At 39.4% G+C, this 22,975-nt stretch overlaps 1 protein-coding gene and 1 long non-coding RNA gene across 2 annotated transcripts in view; both read right to left on the reverse strand.

Annotated features, from left to right (window-relative positions):
- Positions 1-345: 345 nt before the first annotated feature.
- LOC135932231 (uncharacterized) lies at positions 346-2,126 on the reverse strand. The gene is made up of 3 exons (XR_010573342.1): positions 2,061-2,126; positions 1,289-1,448; positions 346-1,034 (listed from the first exon to the last, which is right to left on the reverse strand). It is a non-coding gene; the product is annotated as an uncharacterized LOC135932231 (long non-coding RNA).
- Positions 2,127-3,790: 1,664 nt separating this feature from the next.
- Positions 3,791-22,975, reverse strand: part of LOC134617584 (zinc finger protein GLIS1) — a 69,954-nt gene continuing 50,769 nt past the window's right edge. Inside the window, exons 5-9 of the mRNA XM_063462879.1 lie at positions 19,844-19,970; positions 15,573-15,726; positions 8,496-8,629; positions 8,311-8,409; positions 3,791-7,803 (exon numbers count right to left, since the gene is read on the reverse strand). Of these exons, the coding sequence (XP_063318949.1) occupies positions 7,661-7,803; positions 8,311-8,409; positions 8,496-8,629; positions 15,573-15,726; positions 19,844-19,970 (657 nt within the window). The 3' untranslated portion in view covers positions 3,791-7,660. The remainder of the gene's footprint in view (positions 7,804-8,310; positions 8,410-8,495; positions 8,630-15,572; positions 15,727-19,843; positions 19,971-22,975) is intronic.

A 22,975-nucleotide genomic window follows, 5' to 3' on the forward strand; every position in this document is an offset into this window, starting at 1 on the left:
GTATTGTCAAAATTTTGTGATCTTTGACCACCAAATAATTCACTTGAACACTCAGTTTCAGGCAATCTTCTATACTTTTGGATCTGTATCATGCCAGTGAGAGTGGATATCCCAAATATGATCATCTCAGCCACAATGAAGCCCCATCCACCTGCTGTTCAAACCTTATGCTTGTGACAGGCAACCAATCAGAAGAGGTTACATGGAGGCAGAGGAGACCTAAAATCATATGGAACTGTGAACCAAACAAAGCTCCTTTAATAAAGTGCAAAAAATATGTTGAATTCCCTCTAAACAAGAAATTATAATATAAAGACCAAAATATAATCAATTCAGTGTGGAATACATATGTGTCAGCAAATTTTCTACTGTGTTTTTCTCCACATACTGTCAATGATCCACTGAACAGCCCCCACTGTTGTTCTGAAGCAGCTCAGGCCTCCAAGTCACACATGAATGCCTTTTGGGAAGTCAAAGAGGCCATAAGCTTTACTAACACTTTTGCTTTTACTATGAGATGCAGCTTTAATGTCTGATCGGTTTCCATGTTTTCTTTGTATGTGCACCAATAAGTTCTTTTTGTAGAGAATGACAGCGCAGTGAGGGCACTTCACTGACTTTAAATACATCACACGTGAAGAGAGCAGCTCTGTGGCTTCAGTCTGTGCCGCCTCGGCAGGTGGTTTACAGGCGTCTGTAGGGGGAGCTGAGTTTGGCTGACAGGATGGTGGAGTGTCAACAGGTGACACAAATGCGTAACAATGGTCTGACATTACAGAGTCCTGACGTGGGAAGGTTACGCTTCAAAGGAGGCTGCGCTGACCTCTGCTGGGGAGCACAGGGAGTGAAAAAGGATGATGACGATGATGCAAGTGCCCTGATTTCTGCCGAAGGTGGCACTGTATCACATGTGTTTCGACATCCAGTTACCTGTAATGTCATATCCTCTTTGCGCATGATTGTTTTCTCACAGTGCGGGCAGTGGTAATGACCTGTGTCTCGGCAAGGCAGGTTGCATCTGCAAATGTTTATATCTGCAAGGGACAGCCATATATCACAGTTAGGAATTCAGCTGTCCAGCTGTGATTTTACTCAGTGATGCGATGGCATAAATATTTAAAAATCATGTTCCTTTTAAAGTAACTCTAGCTTTCTTCTAAAGCTGATCTACTGACTCCAAATCAGAGTTGGTAAGAGTAAGTAAAACTGTTGACCTTTAAATGTACGGAAAATGCAACGCTGTTAATCAAAAGAAGCCCACATTTATTTCCTCTTGTCATCAGCTTACCTTGGAAATAAACTGCATTTTTGATGTGGGACTCCAGATGTCTGTACATGGTCTTTGCACGTGTGGTGTTGAATTTGGGACACAGAGGGCAGCCCATCTGTAAACCGTTCCCAGTTGTACTCTTTAACTGGCATCCAGTCTTAATTATGGATGGATGCATCTGGAAAACAGTTTTTTATTATCATTACTACTTGTTCTACGTGGTTATTTTATAAATTATGAAACAATAAACTACACAGTCCACATTAGGAGCCGGTTTCCAGGACAGTGACTAGGTTAAATGCCAACCGTCTCCTTACACGTTGTTAGGCTTGTCAACTGCGAGGGTCACTGTAAGCTCCAGGAGTCACAATCTTAAAAATGAGCTATATGTAAGAATTTATTTTAAAGCCGATTCAAAAAGAAACAATTTCGCTACCAAATACAGTTTATTATCCAAAATGTATGTTTTCTGCCTCTCTGACAAATAAAATTCATCATCAACCACACAACAGTTATTCTATTACTGAACAATAACACACACACACACACACACACTTCAAAGTGTCTATCGATTCAGATAAATTATTGAAGAACCTTTTTCTACACCAATCAGCTGTGACCAATAAAGGAAGTTCTGGTCTGCGCATGCGTGATTATCTCAAGCGCTGACAGCTAAAAACAAACACTCGCTTTGACAGGTTTAACGCTTTAAGACTGTGCAGACTGTCACACACTGGATTCTTCGGTATATTCAAGTTTAATGTAACGTAACTTTAGAAAATATTCTTACCGCTGTGAGAAAACAAAAACAGATGCAGACGCGGACCTCCGCCACAGTTACCTCCACAGGTTGCAGGAAATTACGTGACTGCTCATGGGCAACTTTACTTCCTCGTCTTTAGGTTTACTGTGGTTAGACTAAAGGTGCAAGTCGCCCCCTACTGTAGTAGACTGTAACATCGTCATTACAGTATATTTTGAATATTAGACCTGGTTTCTATATATTTAATTGAAGCCTTTTGAGCTATCAGCTTCCCTTCCCGGACCTGCCTCACTCTGTTTTCCTGCATTTTTCGTTTTAATTTGAACTTCCTGACTCTCTGTTATAAAGTTAAATACAACAATGTCCTTTGGACTCATCTGACTTATAGTGCCCGTCATTATGGCTACAATACTTGACCTCTACATAACATTGTCTTAACTCTAAGAGCAGCTGAATTGATTACATGGCTAGTGGCGCTAAATCCTGCAGGAAGTGTATTAACAGAGGACTACAAAGAGAGAAGTGTTGAGTAATCTGGCCCTGTCATAACTTAAAGGCCTCATAATATCATTTTAGCTAACCTGAGCACTTTGCTCTCAGACTGCAGGCTTGCTGTTGGTTCCTAGAGTTTGTAAAAGTACAATGTTAGAGAGAGGATTCAGGTTTTAGGCCTCTGTCCTATGCAACCAGCTCAGAGACATACACCCTCTCTACTTTTAAGATTGGACTCAAAGCTTTCATTTTTCATGAAGATTCTGGATAATCGTTTATGAATCAATCACACGAGAGTAAAAAATGAATGGCAACCTCATTGCAACTAGGAACAATTCGTGGTTGCATTTGGCAACTGATTGCAAATAGTTGCAGCTGGTGGCCCAGATATTGAATGTGCCACATGCTAAACCATCCTAAACCTTTGGGTGGCCAGTTGTAAAGGTAAGCTGGTGGGAGACAGACAAAGGTTAGCAAATAACTGCTGTCTGACTTATAAATTCAGACAGACTGGTTGCTGTGTTCTAATGTGACTGTGGCATTAGCTGTGCTGCTGTAGGCCCAACCTGCTGGGCGACTTCCCATGATGCACCAATTCTCCTCTGTTCACTCCTAGTGCGTTTGTATGGCACTACTGTAACTTTTCTCTGCTCTTGCCTGTAGTTTTGTGTTTTGGCTTCTTTGTTGATCATCCTCCATTCGGTCACGGCAGATGATTGCCCCTCTTTAAGCTGGTTCAGGGAGTTCTCTTCAACCCACCATCACCAAATAGTTGGTCATGCAGGAATGCTAATACAATATTAAGCACCCTGAGATGACTGAGATGAACTGGAGGGATGCAGAAATAAATAATTTGATTGAAAATAATCTGAAGTATGTGTACTTGTGTTTTTTGTTTCTAACGCAGCATAATCTAATAATTTCATGTTCTAAAACCATTTTCTTATAGCTATTGCTCTAGGAAATGTAGCTAATAACCTTTCAAAAGTCTTACAATTTAGAGTGGGAATGAACTTGATCCAGCTGATCCAGTAGATGGCAGCATTACCCAACCAAGATCATCCACTTCTAAACATGGAATCACAAAACCCAAAATAACAAAATTAAGAATTATAATCATTGTTTGTCACATTTCACACTAAAATGCAGAACATGCACTGATTCAGTACTCCAAAAAACAAAAACAAAACAAAAACAAGCAAATACAAACTGATTCTTTTTATTTTGGTATAAAAGACAGATGCATTTTTATACAGTTCAATAAGAAAACTCTGAATTACTACAAAATCAGTGTAAACATTTTCTGGTTGGTCATTTTCTCAAAGTCTCTAAGCTGAGACAGAAAAGAGTGCAGAGAAGATACTGTAAACAACGGATGCCTCCTCCCACTGAAAATAACACTGATCGAAACTGTACAATAAACACATAAAAGGCAGCGCGCTGAAGAAACCAGTCACACTGTTGCAAAAACGATTATACTGCTGTCCTGTTTTTGAGAATAACTTTATTTTAGTGCAGTTTATTGCATAGTTTTGTTTGTTTCATCCACATCAACTCCCCTTTGTGACATTTCTGGAACATTTCTATACAGCAGCCCTGTTTTGGGTATCTGCTGCAGTTTCCCCTCTAGTCACAAGCAGAGTGAGTTTGCTCATTGACACTGCAGATACAAGATAATCTGGTTACTCACAAACACACACTATGACCTTAAAGGAGTAAATTATTATCTTCAGATGATGTCTTTCTTGTTGCGAGCTACATATGATGACTGTTTAGTGTAAGGCTGCAGCTGGGTTAGGTTAGCTTCACATGAGGACTGGAAATAGCTTCATACAGCTTTAAAATGTTTTCCAAGCTTCCTCCTTGAGACAGTATAATGTTGTGCACACCATAAAGCATGCTAAAATTTATCCGTTTGACTTCACACACATATGAATGGGATAAAATGAAACAACTTCCACTGCTCTATTAAAAAGCTACTTTCAGCTCCCCTTTTATTCATAAGGAGTCACCACAGCAGGTAGTTTGATTGGCTGAGACATTTTTAAACACTTGATGCCCTCCCTGTTGTGCATCCCAGTCTCAAACTGGGAGAAGACACTTTCTTTACTTATTAGGAAAATGTGTAAACCACTACACTCCTAGAGGATCTAATTATTGTCAGAACAAATTAACCCTAAGTCATTACCAAGATACAGAAAAGAATTTACAGTTTTGCAGCTGCTCTTTTACAGTCATTGTGTTTCTGAAAGAAAAAACAAGCTTTTTCACATGATGAATACAGATGTTGTAGTAAAGCAGTTTGGACATTTAGGAAACAGATGTTACGTGTTGTGACACCCCCTTAAGACGTCTGCAGAAAAAGCATTTCTGTTGCACAGTGGCGGTGATGTGCACACTTTAAACACCATCATCAAAAGGTCTGGATCAAATACGTCCATAAAGTAGTTTAAAGCAATTGGTCTGACAAACTGGAAGCTGATTTGAGTCGTTTTATGTATTACCACTGATCATTAAAAATACTTTTTTAATGTCCACAGCCTAGAGAAAAGAAAATCTAAAGGCTTACAAATACCTTAATGCCTACATTTTTTTTAATGTCCAGGATATTTAATACCAACATTTGTTGATAGGCCTCTGTGTAACTGACTGAGGTGCTACCTGTAGCTACAGGCAAGGACATCATAAACTGCAGCTTTACAGGATGTGGGCTATGTTTATAAAACTATAAATGTCAGAGGTTCCATACATGAATTTGCTTTGAATAAGTGAAAACACATTATAGCAACAGTGATATTGTGTAGTGTAAAGGCTTTCCTACATTTGTATTAATTTGTAATGATTCAAGCACAATGTTTGTTTACATGCTTCCTCTTAACGTGATCAATAAGGGAGTAGCTGAAAGTAGCATTTTGTGTGTTAAAGATTTCATATCAAGAAAAACCTGGAAAACTGAAAGATTTCATTCTGTCCTCTTGATGGCATGCAACCATAAACCTCCGTGTTTCCCTTCACAGGACATCTAAATGTTAAGACTCCCAGTTTATAGATTTCTATTCAGACATTCAACTGAGCTTTTTTGTGGTCAACACATTTGCTTTACATACATACAAAAAAATAAAATAAAATTCAAAATTAAGACTGTGAGGAGACACAAACCCAGCCTCAAGTGACTCAAGCCAGTGTACTCCCTCAGTGCCAGAACCAAGCCTGGTTGAATGGGGGAGGGACACCGCATCAGCAAAGCCGAGTGTATATCCTCCTGAGAACTACAGGAAAAAAGTATCTTTCAGTTTAACTTTATTGTGATTTCTGTCTCTTTGGATCAGAGGCCACACAAACACATGAGATATCATTGGAAACATAAATGAATACACTGATTATCAGGAGGAAATGGTTGGAACCATTTGCTATGCCTCCCCTTGGAAAGAAGGGAGCAGCTGAAAGCATCTTCTATAGATGTTTTTTAGGTCCATTTTATTGCTTTTGTTAGACCCATGCTAGCTGTTTCCAGTCTTTATCCCGCACTCAGCTAACCAGCTGGTAGCTGTAGCTTCATAGTTAATACAACAACAAGAAAGAGATATCAGTCTTCTTATGTAACTCAGATAAACACACAGCAAGAATCTCTCCCTAAGCTTTGAAATGTTTAAACTGCTGAATGTGTTGAATTAAAAAGCTGAATCTGAGCGTTTTATTTACAACTTTATGTCTGTGAGTTATTCTCGAACCTCCACTGTTTCATCTAAATCACTGAGGACTGCAAAAAAATAAAAAATATTTACACACAAACAAGAAAATATGAAATTAGAATATTTTGTGAATGTGGATGTTTCGTTTTACTGATGTCTTTATAATCATCTTCTACATTCCACTTCGTGTACCCACACGAGGTTGAGAAGCACTGCATTATGGATTACTTCTTTGATTATCTCCTACAAACCAAGCTGCTGCAGAGGCAGAAGTGTCCTCACTGGCTAAGATCAACATTGGAGACAAAGACAAAGAAAATACAGCATGCAGCTCCTTCTATCCAGAAAACACAAATGTTGTGGTCATTTCTGAGTTTAGAAAAAAAAAAGTCATTGCTACTTTGCTACTGAGAATACTGTGCAGAAATCTTGACCAACTCCTAATTTCATTATACTTGACTTCCAAGGAGCCAGACCCTCTTGTAATCTTTAAAGTGCTCTTGAGCAATAGCCCTCCAGGCTTTCTGAAAGTCTTTCAACATTTATTTTGGACACTGGTTAGAGCTTGTACCTGGGCATTTTCACAGGAATGCTTTTGTTTATTAAGCCACTTTACACTGACCTCTGAGCAGCATCCTTAAAGAATTTTAGGGAACTGAACAAGCAAGGGACAAACGAAGAAGTGGCAGGCTTATAACACTATTCTAGTAATAGTATTATCATCTGACAGACATGCCCTTGGGGATCCTGTCACAACTGATACTGTCAGATTTCGGTCCACCATTCAATACCATCTGAAAATCCTCTTAGTGGCAACGCTCCCAAACACACTGTAGATGCAGTAAAAGCATACCTGAATAGAAAAACACACAACGGAACAGTATCGGTCATGGACTGGGCTCCCCAGGGGCCGGACCTCAACATTACTGAAACAGTGTGGGATCATGTTGACAGAGCACATAGCTCAATGCAGCAAACATCCAAAGAAAAGCTTTAAATGTTCTTCAAGAAGTCTGGAGGACATTTCCTAAAGACTACTTAAAGAAATTAAATGAAAGCGTCATACCAGATATTGACTTTCAAGCTTTTTAGAAATCTGCAAACACTGTTTCTGCCTTATACCTGTGAACATTTCAACAAACGGCATCGCCTATTTCCCATTTTGCTAGCAAAATATAAAGAAATGTTGGGTGGGTCAAGACTCTTGCACAGTACCGTCTCTCTGCGATTTTCCCTTTTGGCCATTTGTCTGTTTGTCCACAGATCCACAGCTTAACGAGAGTTTTTCAGCCTCTAGTTATTTTTGTACCATTTAAACTCCCACTGGCTTTTTTCTCTTGCCAAAAAAGGAACAATGCTGATAAAATGATCCTTAGATATATACATAAGTGAGTGATTGTCAGCTGTCGCATTCATGCTGCATAGCGTCTTTCTGGGTGGCCATCACGAGTCCAGATAGACGGAGTAAATCTGACTGAGGCAGCGGTCGACACCACCTGCCTGGAAGAGGAAGCTGTCGTCTGGGCAGGGAGGCAAGGAGTAACCGCCCCCCGCCTGACCCTGCAGGTCCTGCAGCAAGTCAAACCCTGACAGAAGGAAAACAAACAACAATAACAATAATAATGTTCAACAGCAAATGAGTTATTTAAATGTGAAAGATTTTATTATTACATATGGGAAATGCAAACAGATAGTTGCCTTCATAATTGTTTGAGCAACTATAATCAATGTTTTATAATAAATTGCATCAAATGACAGCATGGAAACCATGAGGCAATATTAAAACAGCTCACTGTTTATCTGTCTGCTCAGTAACTTTTTAGTCTCAGTTTGCTCCCACTGTTCTTACAGTGTCACTTTCAGTAGCTGCTTTTAGTAAAAAGGCTCTAAAAACCTTCAGTTGACCAAATGGACAACAAGCGGATAAAAAGCTATTAGCCTCGGTCTTAGTTTTACTCTTTAGTCAGATAATTATCAGCTTTATAGTTCTTTTTAAAATCACATTAGAAAGCTTATTTTAGCTCTGAAAGAAAACTACAGGTTACCACAGATATGGTTAGCAACAAGCTACATCTGTGTAGTTGACGTCTCACCTGTAGAGTGGGAGGTGGGCTGGTTGGTGAAGTAACTTGCAGGCTCAAAACCTCCATCGCTGGGTGCTTGAGCCATCTTTCCCTCTCCATACAGGCAGCCTAGGAGAACCACAGAGTAGACGAAGATGAAGAATGGCATTGAACACACGCCTCGCTCACATTACTTGACTTGATGTTGTCTGTACCTTGTTGCTGCGAGAACACTTGCTGTTGGTGGTTGTAGGTTTTCTGGAAGCCCTGCAGCCGGACGTCCACTCTGTCTGAGCAGGGACTCGCTGGGATCACATCAGCGGACACAAACAAGGAAGCTGGTCTGTTCCTGGAAACACACAACATAAACATTTATCTAGCATCAAATCACAAAAACAGTTGCCTCAAAGCGCTTTATACTGTAAGGTAAAGACTCTACAGTAATGTGGAGAAAACCCCAACAACCAGACAACCAACCACCAGGCCAATTTTGGATTAAGCCCTGCTGCCACAGATGACCACCTTTTCTGCTTGCTTACCTTCCTTATAAATGGCTTCTTCACAGACATCCAACCAGTGAAATCATTCCTGATTATTCTTAAGTAGACGGATAACAGTAGCTGGATCAACTGATGGGCCAGATGCCTTTCTCAGGTCCTGCGTCAGGTCTTTGGTAGAGTTTTTAAATATTTCTTAAGGACATGACTTTCAGAAATGATGACCTTGTAGAACCATATCACCCTATTAGAGCACTTCGCTCTCACACTGCAGGCTTACTTGTTTTTCCTAGAGTATTTAAAAGTAGAATGGGAGGGAGAGCCTTCAGTTTTTTAGGCCCCTCTTCTGTGGAACCAGCTTCCAGTTTGGATTCGGGAGACAGACACTATCTCTACTTTTAAGATTAGGCTTAAAACTTTCCTTTTTGCTAAAGCATATAGTTAGGGCTGGATCAGGTGACCCTGGATCCCCCCTTAGTTATGCTGCAATAGACGTAGGCTGCCGGGGAATTCCCATGATGCATTGAGTTTTTCCTTTCCAGTCACCTTTCTCACTCACTATGTGTTAATAGACCTCTCTGCATTGAATCATATCTGTTATTAATCTCTGTCTGTCTTCCACAGCATGTCTTTATCCTGTTTTCCTTCTCTCACCCCAACCAGTCGCAGCAGATGGCCGCCCCTCCCTGAGCCTGGTTCTGCCGGAGGTTTCTTCCTGTTAAAAGGGAGTTTTTCCTTCCCACTGTCACCAAAGTGCTCATAGGGGGTCATATGATTGTTGGGTTTTTCTCTGTATTTATTATTGTGCGATCTACTGTACAATATAAAGCGCCTTGAGGCGACTGCTGTTGTGATTTGGTGCTCTATAAATAAAATTGAATTGAAAATTTAATTGAATTGAAATGAAACTGTTCAGCTGCCATAGATCATTTTTAGGCCCATCACCTTTTCTTTTGTTTTTTAGGCAAAACTGGACCAGTTTGCTCAAATTTCTTTAACCCATTAGGACCTGGCGTCCACATATGTGGACATCACATTTTGGGTTGTCTAGACCACAATACTAAATTTTACTGTACAAGGGCCTGATATCCACTTACGAGGACATTATACTGCCGCTGTTCTACTGACATTTAAAACGAATGTCCTCATAAGTGGATCTAATTTTTCAAAGAAACAAAAATCAGGTTAAAAAAAAAAATCTTGTAATTCTTTGTTTTTACATTCATCAGGTTCCAATCAGCCCAAATAGCAAAGAAAAATTAAAAAATATGCCAAGTTTTCAGTTAATAGTTCTTTGAAAATTAATGAAAAAGCAGCCCAGGTCCAAAGAAAAAGTTTTAAAGACCCTCAGAAAGTCTGCAGAACTGTTGCTCAAGAGTACTTTAAAAAATTACAAGAAAATCCAGCTCCTTGGAAGTAAACTATAAAGAAATAAGAGATGGCTTACAATTTCTAAAGTTAGTAACATCAAACTATTCTCCACAAACACGGTTAACTTTAAACTCCAGTACTGATTACTGCGTGTGTTTCAGTGTTAAAATGAATAAACACTGACCACATTCATCATAGTGATGGAGTGCTACGTGTCAACAGGTCCTACTGAAGCCATTTAAAGACCAAATCTAAGTACAAGTTGAAAGTGACAGGTTTGATGGTTTAACTCAAAAATTATTATTTTATTTTTTTAAAGTGGAAATTAAGTTTCCAGAGAATTGATCCTGTATGTGACTGACTCAGCCCGGCCTGTTTCTACACTAATGCTGTTTTTGGCCTGACCTTCACTTCTGCTGAACTGCTGAAAGTTTCTGTCACACTGAGATGTATATCAGCGTTTCTTAAGTACCATAAAATTCAACACAAGTTTTCCAAGCCAATAAATATTATGGTAAAACGATAATGATGTTGTAACTCTCTGACTGATGGAACTTCAATCTCAGTTGTATTAAACTAAATTGTGAAAATTATTTCATAGGGAAGGTTTCAATCAATGTAAGCAACAGCAGTGACTCTGATACAATGAACCCAGGGCATGAGGTTTTCAGGTAATTAAATCAGATAAACATCAGCTGACCGCTGTATACGTCAGAAACATGTAAACACTTCTCTTCTGCAAACAGTGCAGTTTGTATAAGAAAGCGTTTCCACCTCAGGAGGGTAATGTGCTGCAGAGAGTTGTATCCATCTCTTTGCTGCAAGAATGTGCTGACTGTGCACAAACACTCTGACTCAACATGGAAACGAATGAGTCAGTGGAGCCAAGTCGACAAGAAGAAAGAAAGGCAGCTGAATTTCTCTCTAAGGAGATACGCAGCTGAAAAAAAAAAACCCGTACGGTATTCAAGTGCCCCCCTTCCACCTTCAAAGAGCCCACTCTCAGCATTTCATGTGGCCTGAAGGCTTTCCTGGATGATGTACTGCAGCATATTGGTCCCCAGAGAGCCAAACAGCCCTGGTTTCTGCTGGAAGACTTTTAGTGGGCTTCATAAACAAGCCAGGCCTTGTCAGAGATACCGATGGCTGCTGGCCTGAACATCGTATATTTTCGCATCTGATCAGCTATAAAAAAAGGAAATGTTTGGAGATTTCTTTACATATCTATCATTTATCATCCCCAAGTCTCTTTATTACCCATTTCCCATGTCAGATGCTATTACATTTAAGTTAACAGTCTCTGCTTTCATTGGAGAAATACAATAAAAGCCAAAATTAATCAGAAGGACTTTTTGAAACCCAAACTGATATAACTTACAGATGGCTGTGGCTTCCCGAGGTAATAAAATCCAGGCTTTGTATAGTATTATGTAAACAACGTGGCCTTTGATATAGCGTGGCTGTTGAAATGAATGTGCTGCAATGACTGCAAGGCAAAAGAATTCAACACATCTTTGAATTTCCCCTCACTGGCCCCTGAACCATCAGCGCTGACCTTAACTATAAACAACGCCGTCTGCGCCACGGCTTACATTCTTGTAATGTTGCAACAACATAGTTGAGATGTCTGAGCTGTGCTGGGTCGATCTGTCACTTTGTGGCCGGTGTGCCCAACTGCTCACATGCACGAGCTTACCAAGGGCCCAGGGCTGAGGGCGCGGCTGTCAGTACGACCTCAGGAAACTTCTTGTCTGATCATATTTTACCAACTGACCCTCTGCAGCACTCACTTTTTTCTTACTAACTACAGCCAGCTGCCATCCTTACTGCTTATGCAGAATGAAAGGAATCCAGCTTGCAGAATTTAAGATCTTCTGCGCATTGTGCTGCATTTAACTGGTGCCAGCTTATGATCACAAACCTGATGTTTCGAATTTGAATTTTGAAAGTATTTCGGTGATATGGATTTAATGGATCACAGGGGATTACGTTAAATCTGTGCAATACAGATGGAGATTTAATGGGATCTAAGTGCTACCACTAAGTGCTTAGGGAAACTACAGCACAAGCATTTCATTTTAGAGCTACATCAAGTAAAAAAAAATGTAAAAAAAAAAGTCAAGGATTTCACTTAAAGCGGCTATTTAGGTCCAATGTCACTTGGAGTTTCTGCAAAATAAACTTCATTACATCGCCTTCCTTCAAACTGTATAATAGTGTATCTGTGTGAGCGCTATCCTGGTTAGTGTGCCTGTATCTGATGGACACGCTGCTGCAAAAAAAATGCAAATCCAGCACCACGCTACCTCTCTCTTCCAACCGCACAATATATACAAACACTGTGCATCACAAATACTAAACTGATGGACAAGCCTCACTGCGGGCCTCTGTAAAGTATTAAAAGACGTCAAAATGGCTCATTACAGCCAGAGTAAACATTGGCCTCCCTATGAGGTCAGAGCATGATGCTGCCTGCACTGAGAAGAAAAGATAATTTACTTTCACGTGTTTAACGTCTCTCGTCTAAGTCATTTTGTGGAAAAACAAGTGCTTGTCTGGTATTAGCTTTGGCAGGTCGTCATATACTGTGGGCACCAGTGGGATTCAATGACATCCTCCGCTGCTATAAAGAGACGTCAATGGACGGATTGTGCATAGCTTCATGGAAGCTCTACTGTAGCTGCACATTTTAGGAAGGCGGAGAGATTCTGAGAGAGGTGAGCAAAGTTCCTAAAAATGCACAAAAGCATCCAAATGTTTGATTTATTAAAATCTGTATTTGTTTTGTAAACTTTAAACTGGTTTTAGAAGTGAAATATGTGATGAAATCCAGATCAAATAGTACTTAGAAATTCTGTGTTTTCTTGCATATATATTTTTATGGTTGACCGACACAATACAATCTCCTCAACCCAAGGCCTGTGGCTGGCACACATACATTTATGATGTAGTTTTATTACTACCAATACAATAACTTCTTGAGTAGTTTTCAAAGAGGAACAACTAATCGTAACTTGTACGAATATCTGAAAAACAGAAGTGGACTTTTTTCATTTGTATTCATAAGAAAAAAAAATGAAGATCTTACTATAAAAAAAGCTTCTGCGTTGAGACAAATTTCCATTGATACATATTTCGTAAATTTTAAAAATCACTAAGCATTTCCATAAACAATCTCAGATATGTGTCTAATCAATACAATGCACTTTGCTTTAGCAATGTGCTGCAGTCAGGGTCAAATCTGAATCCTTTCAAAAAAGATGACGTTGACCAAAAAATAAAAAAAATAAAAAACCTTCTTCAGCTTCAATTCTAATCAGTGGATTCGCCATTACTTAAACATGCAGACTACTTTTGCAGAGTTTGCACAATATCACTAAAGGGACAGAAGTGAGGTTGGCTAAAATGTGAGTATGTATCCCATAAACCAGGGATGGAGAACTCCAGGCCTCAAGGGCCGGTGTCCTGCAGGTTTTAGATATCACCCTGGGTCAACAAACCTGAATCAGATGATTAGTTCATTACCAGGCCTCTGGAAAACTTCAAGACACGTTAAGGAGGTAATTTAGCTAATTTAGCTCTGGTATGACTGAACCATAAAATAACAGCTAGTAGCCTAGCTAGCAAGCAACATCTCAACTACTTATTACCCACAGATTGGTTGTCCTCCTCAGTCCAAGTGATCGATTTAAGATGTTTTGTGAGCATAATCCTAAAAAAAACAACATCAGTCTCTATGCAGAATAAATATATTTACCTTCCATGCTTCAAGCTAAATTTGCTAATAATACAAAAAGATTGATGTTACCACTGGTCACACTCAGGTATTATCAGTGTAGAAGTTCTAATCGATTGCACTTCTAAGTGGTCTAAGTAAGTGGTCTAAGTAAACGGTCTAAGTAAAGTAAGACACGTGAGGCTGTCGGCATAAATAAAAGAATAAAAGACAAGTGGCACAAAATCATGGAAGGATATGTTTTCATCTAGTCCACTTTTCTCGCTGATGAATTGGGCAACATCTCCTCTGACTGCCTTTCTGGAAAAGTCACAACTATACATAGTAGGCCTTTTGCTACTTTCATTTCAACCCTAAGGGTCAATGATGAAACCTAAAGCTTAAACCTCTTGAAATCAGTGCTCAGAGAAAACAACCAATCTTAACATTTAAGCCAAACACCGAAAGGCCACTTGAAAACAACCCTTGGAAATATTGGGAAAATTTCATATGAAACAATGTGCATTATATGGTAATATTTTATATCATTTATTAAACCACAAAAATGTTATTCTGGCCTTTATTGATGCTATTTTATTAGACAGACTGTTTTTGTTTTTACTATAGTGCCAATAAAAGTTACTTTATGGGCAAACCTTCAATGACCAATAATTTTAGGCCCTATTGTCCAGAAACTGCAGCCCTGGAGGCTTTCAGCTGTATCTTTTTAGTCTCACTTCTACTTTTATACTTGCCTAGAGAAAATTTGTCTCAGCTTACAGCGCACATAAGTTCTGTGGTCTCCAACTACCCAATCAGTGCGACCACAAAGCCATAACTCCATCTCTGGTGATAATGTCTCTGGTTTATTCAAGAATGCACAAGCTCGGATCTCTCTGGCTTTTTCTAGAAATCAGAGATGAGGGAAAGCAAAACAAAATGACTGTGAAATCTTTAGTGTCACTTTGAAGCTTCAGTGTTTGATATGGAACAGAGCCGGACTGCTCAGAAGTGTTAAGCAGCTTAGAAACACTTTAATACATGCCAGATATGTTTAAACAATACGTTTAGGACATATAAAAGCAGAGGTTTTGGGGGCGAATCCTTGAAAAGGATACAGAGAGGAGCATAAAATTGAGGTCTGTTAGTTTTCACTATTTTTATCTATAGTAGAAAATAACTCTGAATAAAAACTGCCACATGAAATCTTATTCAGCTCCACTGTAGTGAGTTGGCAGCAGAAATCCCAGCAGCAGATAACTGAAAACCTTGCCAGACACCACTAGGGGTAAGTAGGAAAATATGTCTTTTCTTTATTTTTGTGATTTGGATGAACTGACCATTTTACGTTTGCCTCTCGTTTTATTGTTAAATGTCAGTAAAGTAATCTCCTTCCCAAGAAATAAAAGCAGCCAAATGTTGAAATACATGACAGTGTAGAAATTAAAAATGATAGATGTTTCTTTGCTTTTTATTATATGAAAGAAAATATTCACAATGGTGCAACAAGGTGCAACCTTGGGGAAGATAAACTTCCATCAGGTTTAACTACTGCCACTGCTGCCCATAAGCAAGTCACTTAACATCTATTACTCTGCTATAAAAACTAAGTGGACTGCTTCCAGTCCAGTTTAGTTGTATGAATAAATAAATAAATGCTCAGGGGATGCACCGCATTTAACTTGAACTTGCTCTGATCTTACACTCACCCCTCTCTCATGCTCCCCGGGCTTGTTAATGAAGATATTGGGCTATTAGCATCAAAGTTTCCCTCCAGGCCTGGATACCTCGAGTCTGCTGATGGGGGCAGAAACTCTGAATTCCCCCGACTGTGGGCGGTGCTGCTGCTGTTTGAGTACACACCTGAAAGAAAACCACAGATAACCTCAGTAAATCTGCTCCGCCAAACATTTTGAGCATCCACTTCCACATCTGGTCCCACATCTAGTCTGAGGTCTCTGCAGCAAAGGTTGGATAATGTATATAACAGTTACAATAGAGTAGGAGTTAACATTAGAATCATTAGAAACTTCTACTGCAACATTTTTCACTTCTACGCCAAATTACATGTAGCCAAGTTTTCCAAACACCAAAAGTTTAGGAAGTGTTGCAATGCTTTTCATTCTCACATGCTGTCCAAACAAATCTCACACCAAAGAGACAAAAGACAAAAACTCAAAGCTAGTGTTTTGTATTAAAAACAGGAGTTAATGGCTCAGTCACATTCGAATAAATATCCCTATTTTTATTGCCTCCTTGCATCTACGGAAAGAAGAAAAAAAAAGCTGAACTTTTTTTTTTGCTGTCAGAGATCGACCGCAAGTAGTTGTGGCAACTAACTGGTTGCCTGGAGACTGAGTGTGCAATCTCGTCATACACTGGGTAAATACTTTCAATTGCACAGCAATTGCACATGGACGAAACCTGTCTCCAAACAATCACAGTCAGACAGAACGACTTTGATTAGTTTTAGACAGACTGGTGAATGTTTTAAGATAACTGGCATTTCATCTAGAAATGCAGAAAGATTACCAGGATGTTGCAATAAATCTGAGTCAGCCTGCAACACCTTTCCTGTCAGTTGAGGCTTAACTCAACTAGTTGCTAACTGGTTGTACTCTGGTTATTTTCATATATTTTCATACTCTTGACAGGCACTCGTAAACATGACCATATTTCCCCAGTCTTGGCTCGTTTACACTGGCTTCCAGGACGCTGTAGAATTGATTTGAAGATTTTATTGCTTGTTTTTAAATCTCTAAATGGCTTAGCTCTCCATACCTCTCTGATTTGTTAACTAAAAATACTCCAAAACGAACTCTCAGGTCAGCTGAGAAGCAGGCTAAAAACTGAGACCGGGCCTTTGCGATAGCTGCGCCCAAACTTTGGAACAGTCTGCCTCTTGAAATTAGGATCTTTCCAACACTTGACATTTTTAAAACCCATCTGAAAACACATTTTTACTCTCTAGCTTTTAATTGTGACTGAGTTTTTTTACTTTGTTCTTTGTGTGTGTTTGTTCTACTTTTTACTTTTTTACTATGTACAGCACTTTGGTCAACCTGTGTTGTTTTTAAATGTGCTTATAAATAAATGGATTGATTGATTGATATATAAAGGTTGCTGAGCATCTGTGCAGTTAAATCTTCCTGCTACATCTGTCACGGTTCTGGGTCATTTTGACCCTGCTTTTTCGGTTTCTTGTATTTTGGTGTTTTTCCAGATTATGCTCATTATAATTATGTTCTGATTCTTTAGCTATCCTGTGTTGATGATTATTATTATTATTATTTCTGGTTTAGGTTTTGTTCTCTCTGGTTTAGGTTTTGCCCGTGCTTAGTCTTCTCTGCCTGTATGTCCCTCTGTCAGTCCATGGTGTCACTGTGTCTGCTCGTGAATCTGTCTGTTAAGTTCAGTGTCTTGTCTGGTCCTCTGTGTCTGTTAGTTTCCTGTTTTATTCTGAAGGTCCTTGTCTTATGTGAGTGTGTTCAGTTTACGTTTCCCTGTCTCGTCAGCTGTGATTTCTCCCAGGTGTGTTCCCCTCCTGTGTATATAAGCCCTGTGTTTCCTTTGTTCTCTGTCGCGTTGTTAATGTCTACTCACCCTCAGTCTACGCTCTGTGTTCCGGTCCCTGTTTACCTGCCTGCTAGTTTATATTTTCCAGTATAGTTAGTTTTCTGTTCGGTCACCCCTGCAATAAAGCTGTTTATTCTGAGTTCACTTTCGCCTCCGTGAGTCCTGCATTTTGGGTCCTTCCTCTCAGCCTGCCTTCACATGGCCATGACAACATCACTATCTGAGGATGAATTCATATGTAAGTGTGCTAGAGCTACCTGTTATGATGATTTTCACTGGGTTCAAGCTGTATTGAATTGTATTATAACATTGTTAGAATTGTACAAACGCCAATAAAATATAAAGAAATGAAGGGCTGACTCTACTCAGCGTTGTACTTTATTTTTCAGCACAGCCTGAATTCTCTCAAGCTGTCTTGCAATTTCTTTAAGTAGTCTTCAGAAACAGCTCTCCAGGCTTCTGGAAGGACATTCAAAGATCTTCTCTGGATGTTGGCTGCCTCTTGTTCCTTTCTCTGTCAAGATAATGCCACACTGCTTCAACAATGCTGAGGTTCGGACTCTGAAGAAGTCAGTCCATGACTGATAGTGCTCCACTGTTGGCTCTTCTATCCAGGTATGCTTTTACTGTCCGCAATAATTTTTATGGTGAAAAATTGCACTAATATCAGTCAGATGCTTTGCAGATGGTATAGCATGGTGGATTCAAATCTGGCTGTACTCTTCTGCAATCATTCAATTTTGACAATAGCCCCAACACCGCTGGCTGAGAAGCAGCCCCAGACCATGACAGCGCCTCCTCCATGTTTTACAGATGGCTGTAGGGGCGTTTGTACCACTCTACTGACCTCCTCCATAAATACTGAAATGCCAATAAAACTCTAATTCATATTCATTTCCCAATAACAGCTATTGCCAGTGATCTTCAGTCCAGTTACTGAGTAATTTGGCATACCTCAGCCTCTCTTCACATTTCTGATGAGGCTTCAGTGAACATGCATCACCTGAGGGTTTAGATTTTCCTCTCAAGTCCTGTGTTAGGTATTTCCTAACATTTGGTGGGTGTGTTTAAGTTTGGGAAGAAATTATGTTTTTGCAACAGATTGTTGGTACCAAGATGCCTGCAGATATAATTTAAAATTGGTTCTGTGCAAAGCTGTCTGTGTAGACACAACAATGATTCATCCCTTGAATTAGGTCCCTTTTACAAGGATTGGACTAAAAATGAGTTTTAAAAAAAAAAAAAAAAAAAAAAAAAAAGCAGCCAATGTCCAAAGAAAAGCTTTGAAAGACCTTTAGAAAGCCTAGAGAATTATTGCTCAAGATCACTTTAAAAAATGACAAGAAAGTCTGGCTCCTTGTAGGCAAACAAAACTGTTGAAAATATTAAAATACTCAATTTATAGTTAAATGAAACTCATCAAAGCACTCTTCCAAATTATCATGCAGTAGTGACATTTTTTTCCCCCACTGATGAACAACTCAATGTGCTATAGAAAAACAATTTCTGGTGTAAATACAAGTGTATATTAGACACAGTGTGCACATATGGACAGATGGGGATTAGACTATGTTGCAAGCAGACTTTGAGGAGTTTCCATGGTCAGCGTAATCCATTTTTCTGAAAACCTTTCAGAGCCACATTTCAAGCCTACAGGGGCTGAATGCTCAATACCAAAAATATAGTTTCATGCTGTTCATTTAAATCTGTAACTTGTACCTGCATGCAATCAGTAAGCTTTCAGCACTAGGTTTTAAGCCAAGCTGACAATGATAGTGTGTGTCACCATAAATCCACCAAGTATACCACAACAGAAAGCAGTTTTCAGGCTATAACATTTGGCCATTTGAGATAAGAAAAAGTCCTCCTGGGATTTTTTTCAAAATTAAACACTGACATGCTTGTTTCACCCTGACTAAACATAGCTCATAGCGTGCCGCTTGAGGCTTTTCCCTCAAAGTCTTCTGAGTAAAACGGCAAGTAGTCTGAAGTAATAGACATGGACAGCTTTCCTGGACGCTCTCCACTGTCTTTGGCCAACTGAGCCTCAGTGTACCTGACAGCTTCTTGATTCTGGTTCAGCCATTGAAATGGAAAGAAAAAGAGCTTGGCTGGAAAACCCGTTTGGAGAAGCTGAAGGACAAGTGGGGTGAAGGCCAACTTGCCCACAGTCATGGTGCCCAGTAATTGGACAAGGTAAACACTGGCATGATGAGCTATCATCGAAGGAATGAGAGAGGAGGGAAAGGAAAAGGAGCAAATGAGGCCATGGGAGAAAATGAAAGAGACAGCTTAACAGCCCAGGTGTTTTGGGCAATTACTCTTTTCTTTTGGGTTTTGCTCATTTCCAGAGAGGCACTGGAGGCTAAGCACAGACTTCTGCTACCGTTTCATCTGCACATACCTGTGAAGTCATCTAAAGCCGGTAAAGGTGAGCTGTTTTCTTGGTGGGACGAGGCAGAGCTGTGGAGATGCTGGCGTGCCAGGCAGTCACTTAAGACGTCAGATTCCAGCATCGTGTGCACCTGAACCTGACAACAAGACACAACGCATTACAGCCATATAGATACATTTCATATAACAGCACTGTTATCATGTTGGTGACCAAGTGTGGATGTTTGCCAGCATGCAGGGATGAGAATAATTATGCTAAAGCTGCAGCTTAGTTGTCTTCCAACTATATGCTGTTGGGCAACATAGCTCCCATGCAAGTTTAAACTAAATGACTTCTTTTGATTTCATTCAGTAAAGCAACTGAAAACACAGTGAGCGAGCTGCAGGAGGTTTTCTACTGTTCATTTATCAAAGAAATGAGTTTGCACCAGATGCCTGGTTCTTGTTTCATCTTGCGATCCAGCTTCTCGAGGTACAAAATCCAGAAATCTTATTAGGCAATCGTATTCCAAAAACGTTCTAACAAAGTTAAGGCTAAACAATTGGCTTTATTATCCAGCGCTAAACAGAACATCCCCCCGGAACTTTCCAAAACAATTTATTGACAGCTTCGGGATTCAGAAGAAGCTCGCGGCAGACACCCAGGAACCACAAAAGCGGCGTGAATAAGCAGCAAGAAATGCTCACCCAAAGTAGCGTTCACGAAGCCACAAACTTCAATCGCTGTGACACATCAGCTTGAATAAATGTATGCCCGTGAGGAGCTTAAGAAGCTCATCTTTAATATTTCAAAGTTCCAATTAGCCCCACAGGGTTTACTGCAGCTCAGGGCGTGTCAACTGTGTCACAACTTACAAACACACGTGGTTCTGTTTAAACCAAACAAGGCATGGGAATACACACAAAGCCCCAGTGTCACTCACAGGCCATAGAAAACAAACAAGGCCCAGATAAAGCAGAACAATAGGCTCCCTATTCGGACTTCCAGGGAGTGTGTGTAATACTTTGTTTTGTTGTATTTCATCCTACTGAATCATAAACACAACCACTCTCTCCTGCTGCTGCTGTAGTTCTCCAGAAATAAGACCTGCAACCCCCGAGAAGCCCCCTTTCTCTTTGAAAGTTATATAAAGAAGCAGTTCTCTACTATATATATTCAAAAAAAATTCTGGAAGAACAATATTGTTTTGAACCTTAAGGTTAAACGGGAACAAACATGCATCTCATTTGCTTTTAAACATGAGGTAACAATCAGGAAATAAAATCAAGATGTAGCACCAGAAAAAACCCTGTTTTACTTTCTCTTCCTGAGCTTGTTCATTTTTAACTACAGATTTTCTATTTGGGGTCTCATGAATGACTGTGTGTGTCTTTATGGAATTTAAAACATAACCTTTTTTGGGGGGCAATTTTTATGTTTTAATAATTATTAAAAAAAGCTGTCTATTTTTAACTGAAATGCCAGATTTGGGGAATGGCACACTCACTGATATTTTTAGGAAAGCAAAGCTTTTATTTGTGTCACTTTTACAGAAAAAAATCCTTGTTCAGAAACTGCATGCTTTTACGGTCACTCATTTCTGCCAAATTGGATCAATTTTAAATGAATTCAATGTCATTTAAATGATTTGGCACCTGCAGGCAGGACATCTGCCTCCAGATGTTAGGCTTGACCATAAATGCTTCAGTTTGGCTTTTGATTAATATGTTTTTCATTCTTTATTTTATGTAAATGTGTATGCTTATAATGGTGAGTATTGTTCCGTAACCACTGCTGATTAAGCAGCTGTCTATGTTGGCCAGGACTCTGTTGCGAAAGACATTTTAAACCTCAAGGGTCTTGTCACCAGGTTAAAACGAGGTTAAATACAAACATGCAGTCATGTGAATAATAAGGTTTTCAAAATCTAAGTTCACCCTATGATCTAGCAGCATACGATTTAGCAGCAATAACCTGAAGTAATTGTTTTCTGTATGACTTTATTAATATGTGGAGGAATTTTGGCCCACTCGTCTTTTCAACGTTGCTTCAATTCATTGAGGTTTGCAGGAATTTGTTTATGTACAGCTCTCTTAAGGTCCCACCACAACATTTCAATCAGCCTGAGGTCCATTGCAACACCTTTTTAACCATTCTGTTGTAGAGTTTTTTCTGTTTTTGGGCTCATTTTTCTGTTGCATGACCCAAAAACAGCAAGATATAAATGTAGGACAGATGGCCTTAAATTGAATCTAAATATCGGTATACAGAGGTATTCATGGTTGAGTCAGTGGCTGCAAGGTACCCGGGTCCTATGGCTGCAAAAGAAACCCAAATGGTCACCGCTTCATCAATGTAGTTGATAGCAGGTATGTTGTGTTTGTGCTGATATGCTTGTTTTTTACCAAATGTGGGACAGTCGCCAACATTGTTTTTAGTTTGTAGAGCCTCTTTGTCATTTGTCATAATAACCTTCAAGTTTTGTGCTGAAATAAAATCAAAAACAACATGCATGGCTGCTCCTAATAACTTCATCAAATAATGAGCGGAGCCTTCACAGCAGTTTGTATTGTTTTCATTATTATGAGAAGAAACACAATTTAACATGTATTCCAAACAAGAGAAGACAAATATCCATCATAAATACAAACTCCAGATGTGCTGTGTATAATTGCAGACAGACAAGTATAATAAATTGGGAAGGAAAAAAAATCTATCAAGTAATATAACTTAAAACATTTCATGTTTTATGTTAAGCTGTTGAGAAATAATCAATTGATTCCAGTAAATTTCAGCCCTGTGAAGGTGGCTCAGGAATGCAAGGCACTGACGTGACCCTGGTTTAAATTATGTACTTTTGATCCCATCCAATAAAAGCTTAAATATGACCCCACTATTGGACAACCGGATAGGTGAGTGGTTAGGGTGCACACTACATGTTTTACTCCTGGCTAGACGGACCTTTATTGAATGTCTTTCCCACTATCCACCCAAACCATCCATTAAGGGCAAAAATGCAGCTCAAATTTAAAAAAACGTCCCCAGGTTGCTTTTAAAAATGCTTTGGCCATAATTTTTTATTTCTAACCACGCTTTCTGAATCCTCTCTTTCTACCCTTTGCTTCTGAACGACACACAGTCAAGTTTTAGAAACATAGAAAG

The sequence above is a fragment of the Pelmatolapia mariae genome, linkage group LG18 (assembly GCF_036321145.2).
Source record: "Pelmatolapia mariae isolate MD_Pm_ZW linkage group LG18, Pm_UMD_F_2, whole genome shotgun sequence".
Classification (NCBI taxonomy): domain Eukaryota; kingdom Metazoa; phylum Chordata; class Actinopteri; order Cichliformes; family Cichlidae; genus Pelmatolapia; species Pelmatolapia mariae.